The sequence below is a fragment of the Platalea leucorodia genome, assembly GCF_965183815.1.
Source record: "Platalea leucorodia genome assembly, chromosome: 22".
Lineage (NCBI taxonomy): Eukaryota > Metazoa > Chordata > Aves > Pelecaniformes > Threskiornithidae > Platalea > Platalea leucorodia.
The window spans coordinates 5,706,758-5,723,294 of NC_138844.1; the positions used below are offsets into that span (position 1 = coordinate 5,706,758).

The window sequence follows — 16,537 nt, forward strand, 5'->3', positions numbered from 1 at the left end:
CCGCGCACCCCCAGGCGCCGCTGCGAGGGAGCTGGGGCCAGCGCTCGCACCAGGGACCCCCCCAGATCCGGGGCCGGCCCCTCCAGACACCCCGTACTCGCTCCAGGACACCCCACGCCTCCCCAGGCGGCTCCTTACCAAACCCGCGCCCGCGGGCACCGCCGTTCCCACGCCGCAGGGGCAGCCAGGAGCAGCCTCCCCCCACAAGCCCTGCACCATCCCTGGGGCTTTATAAGCTGGGGAGGGGTCCCCACCCACAGGAAACCCAGCTGAGACCCTCCCACCTCATCACACAGGTGATGGGGCCACCTGGGCACAGGGCTGGAGGGGCCGGTTGCCCCCGCTGCGCGCCCCGTGCCATCCCCATGCACAGTGTCCCCAGGCGTCACCCCCGTCCTGCGCCGGGACACCCCGATGTGCCCGCAGTGCCCGCCGCGTCCTTGGCCCTGCCGCCGGCTCCACCGCCGGTGACTCACCGCGGCGGCCATGGCGTGACTCATGCGGCCAGAAAACAGCCCCGGTGTCCACGGCGGGTGGCACGTGGTAGCCCACGGGGACGGCAGCAAGGCAAGGGGACACAAGACACTCAGGGAGGGGGACACCGGCGCCGAAGCTCCTCCGGCCGGCGCAGAAAAAATGACCTGGTGGCACCAACACCACGGCGGCGGTGGCAGCAGCGTTTAATTTCGGATCTCAGGCTGGAGCATCCCGGGAGCGGGGCCGGGCGCTGCCCGGGCACGGGGGTTATTGCTTGGGCGAGCCGAGCGCGCGGCAGCCGGGCAGGGCACCCGCGTGTGGGGCTGCACACGCGTGTGTTAGCGCACAGGTATGGGTCTGGCTCGGGAGCGCCCGCGTGGAGCTGCACCCGCGCGTGCCCGGCTGTACCCACGGGGATTTGCACACCCGCGCTGCCGCGCGCGCTGCGGCTGCGCACGCCGACGGGCGCACGCGAGGGTTAGGAGCAGCCGTGTGGGTGCCCCGGCTGCGGGCAGGGCCACCCTGGGGGCCACCCCGGGGGCCACCCCGTGTCCCCTGCCCCCTGCCAGCCGAGCACGTGCCTCGGGCCGGACCCCCAGGGATGGGGACGCTGGGGACAGGCCCCCGGGCACGGCTGGGGGTCAAGTGCCACCCGGAGGGGGCTTCCTGAGGTGCGGTGATCCGGGGGAGGTGGAGACGCCGGGATGGGGACGGGGACACTGGGGTGGGGGGCCGGACGCTGCCCCTCAGATCTCGGTCAGCGCCTCGGCGGGGACCAGCCCCCGCTTCTTCCCGCTGGTCACCCGGACGAGGCCCTGGGTCCTGCCCACGCCGACGCAGATCTGGGACGGGCAGACAGACAGACGGATGGATGGGCAGCGGGGCACAGCCCTGGCATCGCCCCGCTCTCGACGGACCCAACTCGGTGCACCCCAGGGCAGCAAGGTGCCGGCACCGGCGGGGTCCCCCCCTACCTGGTTCTCCCTGAGGCTCATGCGCCCCTGCTCCTTGTCGCCCTGCACGGCCCGGCAGCTCCTCCAGACGCTCTCGCCGGGACGGACGCGCTGGACGAAGTTGGCCGGGAAGAAGCCCAGCCGGTCGCCCACCTTCCCCTGCGGCGCGGCCGAGCGGCGGCTGAGACCCCCCGCGCTCGCTGCACCAGTGGCCACCCCGGCACGCGGCGGGGCCACAACGGGCCCCGGGCTCCCGGCCACCCCGGTGTGATCCCCCCGAGACCCCCACGGCCCCCCTGACCTTCCACCAGTCCTCGTTGGAGTCGTCCACCAGCGTGACCCTGTCCCCGGGCCTGGGGGGAGGGAGGCGTGGGGCAGCGTGGGGGTGTCCCCCCCTCCGCTGCCCCCCTGGGCCCGGCCCCCCCCGCCCCGCCGACCCCCTCCCCACTCACTGCAGCGCCAGGTCCTGGTGCTCCTGGGGCACGAACTTGTAGAGAGCCACGTAGGAGAACATGGGTGCCCCATCCCACCGCGCCGGCCGCCGGGCAGCCTGCGGACACGGCCCGCTCTGCCCCACGGCCCTGCCCCACGGCCCCCAGCCCCGTGCCAGTGCCCCACCCCGCTGCCCCCAGCCCCCTTCCAGCGCCCCGTCCCTTGTGCCCTGCAGCCCCGTCCTGATGCCCCCAGCCCCATCCCACTGCCCCACGGCCCCGGGGCATCACCCGAGCCCCCCGGTCCCACCCTTCACCCCCATCCTCATGCCCCCAGCCCCATCCCACTGCCCCACAGCCCCGGGGCATCGCCCGAGCCCCCCGGTCCCACCCTTCACCCCCATCCTCATGCCCCCAGCCCCATCCCACTGCCCCACGGCCCCTGGGCATCACCCGAGCCCCCCAGTCCCACCCTTCACCCCCATCCTCATGCCCCCAGCCCCATCCCACTGCCCCACGGCCCCGGGCCATCACCCGAGCCCCCCGGTCCCACCCTTCACCCCCATCCTGATGCCCCCAGCCCCATCCCACTGCCCCACGGCCCCCGGGCATCACCCGAGCCCCCCAGTCCCACCCTTCACCCCCATCCTCATGCCCCCAGCCCCATCTCACTGCCCCACGGCCCCGGGGCATCACCCGAGCCCCCCGGTCCCACCCTTCACCCCCATCCTGATGCTCCCAGCCCCATCCCACTGCCCCATGGCCCCCGGGCATCACCCGAGCCCCCCGGTCCCACCCTTCACCCCCATCCCACCCCCCGCAGACCCCCACCTGCTGCCCAGGGCTCTTCTCCTCCACACCGTCCCTCTCTGCTGGGGTGACAGCTGCTGAGACAGACGGACGGGGGGACAGAGTCAGCCCCGACCCCCCCAGTCAGGCCCCCACCTCGGCCCCCACCCCAGTGCCACCCCCTTACCGCCGCCGCTCGGGCTCCCCGTGCCGCTCGGGGCGTCCCAGCTCTCCTCCCCGGCCGCCGCCTTCTCACCCTAGAGCACAGGGAGGGCTGGGGGGGTCCCGCACCCCCACAGTGCCCCCCACCCCTCCCCAGCCCTGGGGGGTACCTGGGTGCCGGGGGGCAGCTCCGCCGGGCCAGCGCCGTGTGCCAGGGAGGTGCCGAACCGCAGCGCCTCGTACACCGGGTCCACCCTCGCACTGGGGTCTGCGGGGATGACGACGGGGGGTGTCAGGGCCCCCCCAGCCCAGCCTGCGCCCCAGGGAGGGGCTGCACCCAATGGTGGGTGCAGGCTGGCTCCGCGGTGCAGCCGGGGCCGGGGGGGCTCACCTGGGGGGGGGTCACCCTGCGCGGAGCCCCCCTGCTCCGGCAGCAGCAGGGGGGAGCTGAAATTGCGGCGGAAAGAGGTGGCCTGGGGGAAAAACCAGGGGGTTTGGGGAAAAGGGGCACCCAGCACCCCCGGGCACGGGGGGGGCAGAGCTGGGGGGGCTGGGACTGAGCGCGGCCCTGGGGCCGGGGACCCCCGTGCGCACAGCGGGGGGGTGCTCGCACACGCGCCGACACCTCTGTGCCCACCCGTGCCCGTGGGCACGCATCCCGGCGCACACGCGTGTGCGCAGCCACGCGCCCCGGTGCCTGCAGGCCCCCTGGGGGGGGGCTGCGGCGGGGGGGGCTGGGGGGCTGGCAGGGCTGCGTGCCCCCCAGCAGCACGTACCGTCTTGCCGGGGCACTGCTGGTGCGAGATCCCCTGGGAGCACCAGAGGTGCACGCCGGCCTTGCACGCCTTGCACCGCAGGCCCTGCCGCGAGTTGCCTGCGGGCAGCGAGGGGGGGGTCACGGCCAGGGGCAGGGGCTGACCCCCCCCATGCACCCCCGGACCCCCCCATGCACCCCCGGACCCCCCCCATGCACCCCCGGACCCACCTGCGATGAGCTGCCGGCACAGCTCGCAGGGGCAATGCTTCTTGAAGACGTACTGCTGGAAGCCGTGCGGCCGCGGGGGGGACGGGGGGGTCCCCGGGCCCGGCCCCCCCCCCGCCCGGCCGCGGGAAGAGGCTCTCCACGCTCTTGCTCCGCAGCAGCGTCCGGAGGGACAGCGACCGCTTCAGCCGCTGCATCTGCCGGAGGGACCCCCCCGGGGGTGGCAGGGACCCCGGGAGCGGATGGGGGACCCCCCAAAGGCTGGCAGGGACCCCCCCGCGGGTGGCAGGGACCCCCCCAGGGGTGGCAGGGACCCCGGGAGGGGATGAGGGGACCCCCCAAAGGCTGGCAGGGACCTCCCCAGGGGTGGCAGAGACCCCCCAAGGGTGGCAGGGACCCCCCCAGGGGTGGCAAGGACCCCTCAAAGGCTGGCAGGGACCCCGGGAGGGGATGGGGGACCCCCCAAAGGCTGGCAGGGACCCCCCCGCGGGTGGCAGAGACCCCCCCAGGGGTGGCAGGGACCCCGGGAGGGGACGGGGGACCCCCCAAAGGCTGGCAGGGACCTCCCCAGGGGTGGCAGAGACCCCCCGCGGGCGGCAGGGACCCCCAGGGGTGGCAGGGACCCCGGGAGGGGACGGGGGGACCCCTCATAGGCTGGCAGGGACCCCCCCAGGGATGGCAGGGAGGGGCCCCCCCGCTGCAGCAGCCCAGCCCGGCCGGGGACCGGGGGGGGGGGGGGGGCAGCCGGGGGGGGGACCGGGGCAGCTCCGGGGCTGAACCCCCCCAGCGACACCCCAAAAGCGGCCGAAAGCGCCCGGGACGGGGTGCACGGTCACCCCCCTTGCACACTCCCCCCCCGTACACCCCCCCCCCCCGGCCGTACCTTGCTGCCGTGCCCGGCCCCGGGGCCGGCGGGGGGCGGCTCGGGGGGCCCCGCCGGTTCGCTCTCCCCGGGCGGCTCCGTCATGCGCCCGCCACGCCCCCCAGCCCCCCCCCCCCCCGCCCCGCGCTGTCGCGACAGCGCCGCGACCCGGTCGCGACAGCGCCGCGCTCAAGCTGCCGCCGGCCCCACCCCACCGGGGGGTGATGGAGAGATATGCTAATCTTTGGCTGCCCATTGGCCGCCGGCCCCCATAGGGCGGGGCTTGCCCCCCCCCATCATCAGGTGTCGCATACGGGGGGGGCCCTGGGTACCCCCCCATTGGCAGCCCGGGGGGGGGGCAGCACCCAGGGACCCCCCCATTGACACTTGGGGGGCAGCACCCATTCCCCCTCCCCGATATCCCGAGGGGGTCTGCGCTCATGTCCCACCCTTGTCCCCTGGGGGGGCAGCACCCATGGACCCCCCCATTTACACCCGGGGGGGCGGCACCCATGGACCCCCCCCATTTACACCCTGGGGGGGGGGGGACGACACCCATGGACCCCCCCTTTAACACTCCATTCACCCCCCCAAGGGGAGGGGGGCAGCACCCATATCCCCCCCCCTTAGCACCCCCTACCCCTCCACCGACACCCGGGGGGGGGCAGCGCCCCACACGAGCAGCCCCCCCTTTTTCTCCCCCCAAATGAGCCAAATCTGGGCGAAATGAGAGGGACCGAAAGGCAGCGGGGCCGCGGGCTGGCGCAGGGCGGCCTTGGCTCCTCGCCCTGGGCTGGGTGGACTGGAATGGCGGGGGGGGGCCGGGGGGGGCAGATGTCCTTGGCTGGGCTGGGAGAAGGGGACAGGGCACGGCTGGGGGGGGACACGCAGGGGCTGCCCTTGGGGGGGCTCCCGCTGGCCAGTTTGACCAGTTTGGCCAGCGGGAGCCCCCCCGAGAACAGCCCCACGCGTGTCCCCCCCGATGTCCCCCCCACTTTGTATTGACAACAAACACAGGCCCCCCCCCACTATTTACTGTCAACTGCCTCCCCAAACTGGACCCAACTGGGCCAAACTGGGCCAGCCCCGCTCTCACCACCCCTCCCCGTGCCTATAAAAGTGGGGGGGGACCAACCTGTCCCTCCCTGCTGTCACCCTGTGTGTGCCCCCCCCGGACACCCCCACCATGCTCTTCTGGCATGGTCAGCCTGACCACTACTGGTCCAGTCCTGGGGAGATGTACCCCATCCCCGGCCCTGGGCTGCTCAGGTACCCCCCAACCCTAAAGCAGCCCTTGCTTTTGGGGAAACTGAGGCACAGCTGGGTGCCCACCCTCGGGGGGGGGGTGTTTCTCGCAGGGACCCCCCCGTGCTGCCCTACCTGAAGCAGGAGGAACCCAACGGCATCTCCACCTCGCAGCCCCCCTGCCCGGCTTTCCAGTACGTGCTCTGCGCCCCAACTTCTCCCGCCGTCCGGCACCACGAGGAGACCCTCACCTACCTCAACCAGGGTGAGCTGGGGGGGCTGGGGGCACCCCGGGGCGTGGGACCCCCCCTCCAAGGGCTCAGCACCCACTTTTGCCCCCCCCCGCCCCCGCAGGGCAGTCGTACGAGCTGCGCATGATGGGGAACCCCCGGGGGGACCCGGGCGGGGAGGGACGGAGGATGCTCAAGGTGAGACGGGGGGGACCCCCAAAAACTGGGGTGAAGCCTCGGGGCAAACCCTGGGGCAAAGCTGTGACCTGAAGTCCCAGTTAGCCCCAGTTCAGCCCCAGCTCAGCCCCAGCTCATCCCTGATCCAGCCCCAGCTCAGCCCCAGTCCAGCCCCAGCCCAGCCCCAGCTCAGCCCCAGCTCAGCCCTGATCCAGCGCCAGTTTAGCCCCAGTTCAACCCCAGTTCAGCCCCAGCTCAGCCCCGGTCCAGCCCCAGCTCAGCCCCAGTTCAGCCGTGATCCAGCCCCAGTTCAGCCCCAGTTCAGCCTCAGCTCAGCCTCAGCTCAGCCTCAGCTCAGCCCTGCTCCAGCCCTGCTCCAGCCCCAGCTCAGCCCTGCTCCAGCCCCAGCTCAGCCCCAGTACAGCCCCGGTTCAGCCCCAGTTCAGCCCCAGCTCAGCCCCAGCTCATCCCTGATCCAGCCCCAGTTCAGCCCCAGTTCAACCCCAGTTCAGCCCCAGCTCAGCCCCGGTCCAGCCCCAGTTCAGCCCCAGTTCAGCCTCAGCTCAGCCTCAGCTCAGCCCCAGCTCAGCCCTGCTCCAGCCCCAGCTCAGCCCCAGTACAGCCCCGGTTCAGCCCCAGTTCAGCCCCAACTCAGCCCCAGCTCATCCCTGATCCAGCCCCAGTTCAACCCCAGTTCAGCCCCAGTTCAGCCATGATCCAGCCCCAGTCCAGCCCCAGTCCAGCCCCAGTCCAGCCCCAGTTCAGCCCCAGCTCAGCCCCAGCTCATCCCTGATCCAGTCCCAGTTCAACCCCAGTTCAGCCCCAGTTCAGCCATGATCCAGCCCCAGTTCAGCCCCAGTTCAGCCCTGCTCCAGCCCCAGCTCAGCCCCAGTTCAGCCCAGCTCAGCCCTGCTCCAGCCCCAGCTCAGCCCCAGTTCAGCCCAGCTCAGCCCTGCTCCAGCCCCAGTTCAGCCCAGCTCAGCCCTGCTCCAGCCCCACCTCTCCGTGGGGCGCGGGGCCGTGGGCTCAGCCCGCAGCCGCGGCTGGTGGCGCGGGCCTGATCCTGCCACGCAGAGCGTGGTGCGGGTGGTCTTCCACGACCGGCGGCTGCAGTACTCGGAGCAGCAGCAGCTGGAGGGCTGGCGGTGGAGCCGCCCGGGCGATCGCATCCTCGACATCGGTGGGTGCCGGCGGCGGGTGGGGGGCCGGGGAGGGGCTGGGGGGGCTGGGGGGCCGTGCTCACCCCCCTCCCGCAGACGTCCCCCTCTCCGTCGGCATCCTCGAACCCCAAATCCACCCCACGCTGCTCAACACGGTGGAGTTCCTCTGGGACCCCTCGAGGCGGACGTCTGTCTTCGTGCAGGTGGGAGCCAGGCCTGGTGGGGGCCTGGGGGGCCTGGGGGGTCTGGGGGGGCCTGGGGGGCCTGGGGGGGCCACGGCGGCCGCCCCCGACCCCTCGGTCCCCGGCCAGGTTCACTGCATCAGCACCGAGTTCACGCTGCGGAAGAACGGGGGGGAGAAAGGCGTCCCCTTCCGCATCCAGATCGACACCTTCGGGGCGGGGGGCAAGGGGGACCCCCCCGAGCACCTCCACTCTGCCAGCTGCCTCGTCAAGGTGTTCAAGGTACTGGGGGGGGGGCACCAGTGACCCCAGGGCGACCGGTGCCCCCCGTTGCTGGCAAACCCCGCTCCGAGCGCGGGGCAGCGCCCGCTGCGGCACCCCGCAGGCTGGATGCACGAGGGGCTGGGTGCTGCACGGGGGGTGGGTGCATGGGGGTCTGAGCACCCCGGGGGTCTGAGCACCCCAGGGGTCTGGGTGCCTCAGGGATCTGGGTGCCCGGGGCTCTGGGCTCCCGGGGGTCTGGGGTCCCTGTGGCCGCCGTGGCGGTGGTCCCGGGGCCACGCTCACGGCCCCCGGCGCAGCCCAAGGGAGCGGACAGGAAGCAGAAGACGGACCGGGAGAAGGTGGAGAAGCAGCCAGTGCCGGAGCGGGAGAAATTCCAGCCGGCCTACGAGAGCACCGTGCTGGCCGAGGTGGGACCCGGCCCTGGCACCCCTCCCTGTGGGCCGGGGACCCCCCCGGGACCCTGCAGCCCCTGACCCCCTCCCTCCATCCTCAGTGCGCCCCGTGGCCGGACACGCTGGGTGCACCCCACAGCCCCCCGGGCACCCCGGGGCTGCCGTCTCCTCACCCCTTCAAGCTGCTGAGCCCGGAGAGGTAAGCGGAGCCCCCCCGGACCCCCACCCCGCGCTGGGGTCCCCTGCTCAGCCCCGGCCCCTCTCCCCGCAGGGTGTGCGTGTCGCCCTGCGCTGCCGAGAGCCCCGTGGAGAGTCCTGGCGAGGTGAGGGTGCCATGGGTGCAGCCTCGTGCACCCCTATAGCCCCCCGTGGCCCCCCCCAAGAGGCCGGTTGGGCTGAGAACGTCCCCGCTCAGCTCATGCCCTGGCTGAGGCTCCGCTCCCGCTGCCGGCAGGCGCTGAGCCCCTGCGCATCCCCCTTGGAGACGCAGCAGTGGCTGCACAAGCGCCGCTTCTCCGCCTACACCCGCATCTTCGCCAGCTTCGCAGGTGAGGCCGCGGGCAGCTTGGGGCCAGGGCGGGGGCAGAGCCAGCCCCCGCGGCCGTGACCCCCCTGAGCCCCGCTGTCCGCAGGCGCCGACCTGCTGAAGCTCTCCCGCAGGGACCTGATCCAGATCTGCGGAGCCCCCGACGGCATCCGCCTCTGCAACGCGCTGACGGGCAGGTGGGCTCGGACACCCCGCGGGGCTCCATGATGCCTCTTTCCGGGGACCCCCGGGAGCCTCCGCGGTGCCGGCGGTGCCTGGCCGGGTCCCGCGCCCCCCGCCAGACCCCTCGCTGCTCCGCAGGTGCCCACGTCCCCGGCTGACCCTCTACGTGTCGCGGGAGCCCGCCGGCGGCGCCGAGGGCGCGGAGGATGGATGCTCAGGTACGGGGGGTGGCGTGGGGCGGCGTGGGGACGGAGGGTCCGCGCTCACCGCCCCCTCCCCGTCCTCGTCCCGTCCCCAGGGCTGTACCAGGAGGTGCACCTGGAGGAGCTGACGGTGGCCGAGCTGACCGGGAAGCTGGCCGAGCTGCTGGGGCTGCCCGTGGGCCAGATCCAGCGGGTGTCGCGGCAGGGACCCTCCGGCATCCACATCCTCGTCAGCGACATGGTAAGGACCAGGGGGGACACCCGAGCGGTGCCGGACGCCGCAGCCACCCCGGCCCCTCGGGGTCCCCAACCTGCTCCCAGCGAGGCTCAGCCCCTGTGGGTGCCCCTGGCTGCAGCAGGACGGGGGTCCGGGCTGTGGGACGGGACACGGCCCCCCTCACCTCGCCCCGCGGCCCCGCAGATGATCAGGAACCTCCTGGATGAGACGTGCTTCATGGTGGCCATCGGCAAAGGTAACGCGGCGGCCACGGGCAAGCGGAGCTGGGCAGGGGACGATGGCCCCGGCTGAGCCGCGTCTCTGGGCAGCGCCCGGCCCGGAGGGGTACCACCTGGTGCTGCGGTAGGACCCGGCCCCCGAGCTGCATCACCCCTGGGAAGGGAGATCTCCCACCGGTGCCGGAGCGAGACGTGCAGGGATGGAGAGAGGAGCCCCAGGCTGGCACCGTCCCCAAGAGCCCCTCCTGCAAGCGCAGCTCGCCCTCCCTCTGTCCCTGCCGGGCTCGACAGACCCCTCGGCGCAGAGAGAGGGGCGAGAAGAAGGGGTCCCGGCCTCGCTTGCCGCCATCTCTTTCTCCCTGTGCTGATGGCAGCTGCATCCCCGCACCCACCGCGTTGCCTTCGCCTCGTCCCTGTTTTGTATTAAAGGACGGAGCGAGCCAGCCCCAAGCGCGGCCTCGTCCCTGCGGCGCCTGCTGGGGTTTGGGCGAGGGGTCCCGGGGGTCCCGCGCCCGCCGCGGGGTGGGAGCAGCCCCGTGGCCTCGGGGAGGCCCTGGGCCAGGTTGGGGAGCGGGGCCGGGCACGGGCACAGCCCCTCTTCCCCAGCGAGCCCCGGCAGCTCTTGGGCGGCGCGGGGGAAACGCGGGCAGAGCGGGTCCTGTCCCACCCCGCTGGGACGGAGCCGGCCGCGGCACAGAGCCCAAAACCCAGCAAAGCCTCATTTCTGCGTTTTGGCTCAGGGAAGGGGTTGTTTTTAATACCGAGTCCTTCCCCCAAGCACCGCGCGGTGCAGCCGTTGCCGGCACGGAGGGCAGAGCCGGGGGGTGAAGTGAGATGGGAGGCAACGACTCGCAGGGCAATGGCGGGGTTTGGGATGGACGAGCCGGCGGCCGGCTTCCCAGCGGGAAGGATGGGGACCGAGGGGAGCAGGACGAGGAGGGCACCGGGGCGGCTCCCAGGCCGGGTCCGAGATCAGGGTGTTGGCAAACAGCGAGCAGACAGAGAGGGGCCCGCGGACCCGGGGCTGGTGGGTGCAGGGTGGGGAGAGGGAAACGGCCAGGACCCTCCCCAAAACGCTCGCGGCCCAGGGGAGCCAGGGCTGGGTCCCCCGAGCCCCTTCCCAACTGTCCCCTCCACCGCCGGCCCCCCGCTGCCCCGCGGAGATCGCGTACAGCGTATCACAGACAAGGGACGCCTTAGCTACATATATATATATATATATATTTACTTTTAGTTAATGGCATTATTATACCCACACAGTGTCAAGGAAAGCACAGATTACAATATCATTAAAATAATACTTTACAGATCTCTCTATAATACATACATAATCGAGGGAGCGTATGACAAGGTTCCAGCTCGCGTGTCCGGTACGTCAGACTGAACAGACAGCGTGAGCCCACCCGAGGCTAAAGATGCGTTAGAAATGGGGGGCGGCCAGGCCGGCCCCGTCTGCGGGCACAGCGGCCCCACGCCGGCCCGCGGCTCCCGCACCGGCTGGGCCCCGCAGCCACGGGAAAGGAGCTGGAGGATGCGAACACGGAGGGCTCGGGGGTGGCAGAGAGGAGGGGGAATAATCCCGGTTTAGCGGACGCTGAGATAACGGCCAGGGCTTGTGGCCAGCGGGGAGAACCCAGGGGAGCTCGGCTGCACCTTTAGGGGTGGAGGAAGGCTTGTGGGGGCAGCGCAAAGAGCCCCGGGGTGCGGGGTTGCGGGCAGAGGGTGGCATTGCCAGGGTTCCCGGCGGCATTGCCAGGGTCCCCGGCGGCCTGCGTGCCCGCCCGCGGCAGGGCAGGGGCTGGCACGGCCTGGGCAGCCCGTGGCGTCACCGGCTGGTGAGAGCGGGCGATGGATTTCCTTGTCTTTTAAAAAAAAATCTCCAAACCTCCAGGGCAGTTAAGCTGGGCAGCCGGTGCGTGCCGGCACGGAGAGCAGGTACCGCCGGCTGCAGCGATGCTCAGCTCTGCCGAGCCGCCCGTCTCACCGCGACAGCCGGCGCCGCGGGGCAGCGCCAGGGGAGCGGGGGCCAGGCGAGGCGGCACCGGTGACGGGACCCTGTGCCGAGATGTCCCCTCGGTACGGGAGCCACCGAGCGCTCGGCCGGGCACCCAGGAAGGGTCCCCGGGGGAGCGAGGGGCCGGGACGGCACGGGCTGCCCGCGCACGGACTGAGGCTTCCAACCAAGGAGGGAAGTGGCTTCTCCCCCCACGCCTCTTTTTCTTTTTGGCCCCACGCAACTCCCGAAGCTGCAGCGCGGGGACCTCGGCACCCGTGAGCGGAGCTGGGCGCCTCTGCCAGGCTTCAGCACGGAGGGAGAACAGAAACCCCGGCCAGCTTGCTTGGATGCCAGAAAACAGAGCAAAACAGAAAAATACCCAAAAAACAGACCCCCCCCCCCCCCAACCACGCAATCCTTCGTCAGGAGAGGACAAGGTGTTTTAAACCTTGTTTTTGGGGCACACCCCCACCACGGGACACCGCAGCAAAGAACCTTGTCATACCGATCTCCCATCCACCGCCCGAAAGAAAAAACAACCCAAAACCATGACACCATGGGCCAGCCATGAACACAGAGTGAAATAAAAAAAAAAAAAATATTACAATGATGTTTAGAAAATAGGAAACTGTTGAAGTTTTTAAGTAACCATCGTGACAGCATGGTACGCTTGCACCACATCCTCGTGGGGAACGGTTACAGAATTGGGATAAAAAGTGCCGCTGTGCGTCTCGAAAGACCAGAAAAGCCTAATTTTTGGTTGCAGCGGATCTCCCCAGGCCGCCCGCCCGAGGGCCCCGCCAGCACCAGCCCAGCTGCCGCCGGCTGTTTCGCAGCGCGGTCCCTTCGTCTCCCCACCCGCCTGCTCCCGAAGCCCGCGCGCGGCGAGGCCGGGGCGAGGTGCCCCGAGGCGGATCCGGCTTACAGCAAAACGCTGCTTTTCGGGGTGGCAACGCACGCGGCCGCTGCCCTAGGGGACGGCAGGGTCCCGGGGCGCAGGCGGGCTGCCAAGGGGGGCAAGGACAGGGCCAAGGTACGGCGAGCAGCTGGCGGTCTCGCATCGAGGACCTGATCCGCCGTCCCGCTAGGCTAGCGCGGCGCCTGGAGGAGATGCGTTTGGCACAAGTAGGGAGCTGGCAAATTGATTGGATTTCGAGTCAGGGCTTGCTCCTCGCCGAACCTTTCACCATTTTGCACCACTTACCCCTCCGAACAACAGTACACAGCCATTCCTCCCAACGACGGGCCCCGAACCCCGGTGCTTGGTGCCCTCCGCAGCCACCAGCTCGCAGCCAGGGCCAGCGCCCGACCCAGCGCCGCGGCTCCTCCAGCTCAGCCCGGCACCAGCAGAAACGCGGGGCAGAAACGGCATTCCCAAACGCAGCCCACGGCCGGGATGCTGCCACGGGCAGGAGGGTTTGTTTTGCTCTACAAAGGTATTCCTCTAGTAAGACACAGCTTGGAAAATGGTGTTTATTGGTATTTAGATACAAACATAAGGAAGAGTCCATTTGAAGACGGATAATTGACTTAAAAGGACACTGTCAAGTAGTTTGAGCTACCTTAATGCTGTCACCCTGTTTGGAAAAAAAAAAAAAAAAAAGCTTTGGGTTCTGTATTCTTGAGTTTTGCCTTGAAAACTCTGCTCTGTTACAAAGCAATCCGTCAGCCAACTACACCCTGGCTCGCAAATCCACGTCAGCTCTCCCCTGCCACAGTACAAACTAAAGCCAAGCGTTCTTCCCAGAGCTGTGCAAATACTGCGCCGGCCGGGTGCTGCCCCTGGCGCGCCAGTCCGTTACCATGGGAAGCGCCACCATCTTCTGCCACCCTGAAAATCGGAGAAAGGAGTTCTGCAAATGAAGTATAGGAACATGCTCGTTGAGGGGAGAGAGAGAGAGAGAATCCACAGCGCTAAAGGGCATTTGAATAAATATAACGGATTAAAAGCGATCTACAGGAAAGGAATTGACAGTATCCTTTTAAACACAGCATACTGGATTTCCTCCCAGCAGACTGTGCATCTGCAAGACTTTGTTAAGCATATACAGATGGGTTGGGGAAATTTAAGTTGTAGACGAAGGGGATACGGCTTCGGTGGTACTAAGCGACCCTTCTAACCGCTTGAATAGCTCAGACAGTGGTAAGAGGGTTGGGAAGCAAGACACTGTCCTCAAAGCAAACCCACAGTGAAAAAACGAGCCCCTGGGACCCTCAAAGAGCCATTCCTCGTGCTGCACCCCGCTCTTCCCCCGTCGTAAGATCCTTCAGCGTAAAGGCGAAGCACCGCTTCCTCGGCTGCTGGCAGCCAGGATGATTAAACAGACTTGCTGCTCTCGGTCAGCCGGGAACCGTCCATAAACACGTGCGCTCCCCTCCATCCCGGGGTGCAGCCAGCGGGAAGAGCGCCATTGCTTACACGTCAGCTCGTCTTCCACAAACCTGTTACAGTTTGACCAGGTTCTGCCCCATTAAACCCTTGGCGTCTGCCCATCTGTTCCCAGGTTTGCTAACGGGCATCTGGAACTGCCAGCATCACGGAACCGGGAGGTCAGGGAGCTGGCCCGGGCTGTCTGCGCTCCTCTGAAGCACCGGGGCTAATCTCACCCGAAACGCCTCAAAACCAGCTGCTGGGAACTCACACCCTGACAGCTGGGAAGCACTGGCACACAGCAACCCCCCCACTTCATTCAGATGGTTCCTTCTCCAGGGCAAGACACTTACCTGCGGAAGATGCAAAAGTCAGCAAAAATCACCCAGCGCTCGCAACTCAGCGTTCAAAAACGTGACAATAATCGAGGGCGTATTTTCAGGCCTGCTGTTCCTCCCGCTTCCATTAGCGAGCCATTATTTCTTCATCAGGGCAACAAGCAAGAAGATTCTACTTTCCTTTTCCTTGGGGGCAGGATGAAGGGTTGGAGGGAAAGGACAGCAGGAGTAGGGAACTTACAGTCACTGGAACAGAGACTATAACTTCTTCCCCTATATCAAGAGTTATATTCTTGTCACTGGGATAAAATCTGAAATGCAAAACAAATTTGGGCACCCAATCGCTGATAAAATAGGCCAAGAAGCCTCCAGGAGCCTAGCCTGCACTGCAGCTCACTTGCCATTTAAAAATCTTCCAAACACGTCATTACGGGCTCAGGCTTCTAACGGTAAAAAGCATTTTTTTTTTTTTTTTAAATTTAAATTATTGATTCATAATTTTTTTTTGGTAAATCTCAGAAAATTACTGAATTAGAAATCTGTAAAAAAAAAAAAAAAAGCAGGATGTAGGGAGGGTAAAAAAAACTGAGCCTGACATTACAGATTTCAAGCTATATCACAACAATCTCGAAGCCTCTGAGCTGGATGCTACAAACACAGAAGAAACGGATGAACCTTCAATGTGAGCATGCTCAGGGTGGTCAGCAGGGAACGGGAAGTAGAGAAGCACAAGTAAATCATGTCTCACAACAGCTGCTGTTTCATTCCCTCACTGAAAAATGGACACAAAACTTGGTGGGATTTTCGGGTTTGTTTTTTCGCATGTTCCTTTCCTCTCCCCCTCTCCCCATTTCAAAGGATTTCAGTTACTATTCCAACCTCGACAGCAGCAAGAGTCATTCTGGGTTCGCAAAAACCTCCCCTCCTTACCGCAATGATTTCATCTGAGCATGCCCAGTAGGAATGGTTCAGAATTATACCAATCCACCTACAGAAAACGCCAACACAGCTCCAGCTCCCATACTGCAGAGTTCATCAGTTTGCTGGAACGGGTGGGGTGCGTATATGTATGTGTATGGGTGGCTACAGGGGCCTGGCACCACAGCCCTGCTCACTGGCCCTTGCAAATGACACTGGTATCGCTTTCCTTGAAGATACTGGTGTCCACCGTAATTCTACAAGTGTAATTAAATACTCAGTTTGCAAGGATAACCGCTTCCAGTGTCATAGGATGATGCAACATCTGCAGAAGCGTTGTCTGCTGCCCCCGACCGAAGGAGGTGGAGTCACAGGCGCGAAGTAGGCATGGACTTCGATACTGGGTAAATGGGTCTGAAAAGAGAAACGCGATGTGTAAAGCGACAAGGGTAGCGGCAGTGCAAGAGCCAAAGAGAAGCAGAAGCAGGCCTGGCTTTCTTGTCTGCAGACTACAAACTAACACGCGCGTAAAAACTGGAATTGAACTCTTTCAGTTCGCTGGTGTGATTTCCCCACAGACCGTGGATGAGCAAGTTCTTTCTGTTACCAGAAAACAGAGCTACAGCAATAAGAAAAAATGATGCTTTCCTTGCCATTAATCCTGTGGCAGCCGTGGGGAAGAGAACACCATCTAACTGCACCATCCGTGCTCTCTTTGCAAATAAATGTTATCGTTACCCCTCTTTTGTAGATGGAGAAATAGAAGGGAAATCACCGGGACAGAGAGTGCCTTAGATGACCAGCAGCTAGCGACAGGGCAGCCCTGGCTTTGTCCCTCACAAGGACACAGAGCCTCGCCTACAACAGACTGGCTTTAGGACAGGATAAGCTGGAATTATTTATATGGGAAGCGTCCGTATGAAGTGCGCTACAATCTACGCTGAGCATATAAAGCAGTCCAGAGGAGGTGCCATTCTACACATTTGCTGTGGCACTAACTCTTGGTCCCACGTTTAGAAGAGCGCTGTCGTGTACGAGCGCTTGTAAAATGAGCACTTGCAGGCTGGGTCTCCGCTGTTCCTTTCTGCTCCTACTCAGTGAACACAGCAATTATCTCTCTTCCCTGCCAGCCAGCGTTCCTCCCCATCCAACCTTCTGAGTGCAGGACAGCTATTAATTTCATAGACAACGGTTCTCACAATCCTTTTAAGAATAATCA

General features: G+C 66.6%; 3 protein-coding genes across 12 annotated transcripts in view; 1 reads left to right on the top strand and 2 right to left on the bottom strand.

Moving 5' to 3' along the window:
* Nucleotides 1-1,118: 1,118 nt before the first annotated feature.
* On the bottom strand, nucleotides 1,119-4,761 carry STAC2 (SH3 and cysteine rich domain 2; the record flags this gene model as incomplete). Its single annotated transcript, XM_082332192.1, is given in 12 exon segments — nucleotides 1,119-1,209; nucleotides 1,211-1,319; nucleotides 1,452-1,630; nucleotides 1,732-1,783; nucleotides 1,883-1,980; nucleotides 2,693-2,748; nucleotides 2,983-3,080; nucleotides 3,204-3,285; nucleotides 3,589-3,686; nucleotides 3,798-3,909; nucleotides 3,911-3,991; nucleotides 4,678-4,761. Coding segments are annotated over 12 exon segments (1,140 nt in total).
* Nucleotides 4,762-5,842: 1,081 nt separating this feature from the next.
* LOC309599785 (transcription factor CP2-like protein 1) lies at nucleotides 5,843-9,823 on the top strand (the record flags this gene model as incomplete). The annotated part of the gene is given in 16 exon segments (XM_082331588.1): nucleotides 5,843-5,925; nucleotides 6,015-6,166; nucleotides 6,256-6,329; nucleotides 7,244-7,359; nucleotides 7,361-7,488; nucleotides 7,565-7,671; nucleotides 7,780-7,932; nucleotides 8,232-8,342; nucleotides 8,429-8,526; nucleotides 8,599-8,650; nucleotides 8,782-8,875; nucleotides 8,960-9,050; nucleotides 9,175-9,254; nucleotides 9,335-9,480; nucleotides 9,661-9,712; nucleotides 9,786-9,823. Coding segments are annotated over 16 exon segments (1,575 nt in total).
* A 1,243-nt stretch (nucleotides 9,824-11,066) lies between these two features.
* Nucleotides 11,067-16,537, bottom strand: part of FBXL20 (F-box and leucine rich repeat protein 20) — a 46,376-nt gene continuing 40,905 nt past the window's right edge. For 8 of the 10 annotated variants that reach the window (XM_082331959.1, XM_082331964.1, XM_082331957.1 and 5 more), the window contains one exon: nucleotides 13,275-15,732. In XM_082331959.1, coding sequence (XP_082188085.1) covers nucleotides 15,625-15,732 — 108 coding nt within the window. In that variant the 3' untranslated portion in view covers nucleotides 13,275-15,624. The other 2 variants (XR_014230396.1, XR_014230397.1) reach the window with 2 other exon arrangements.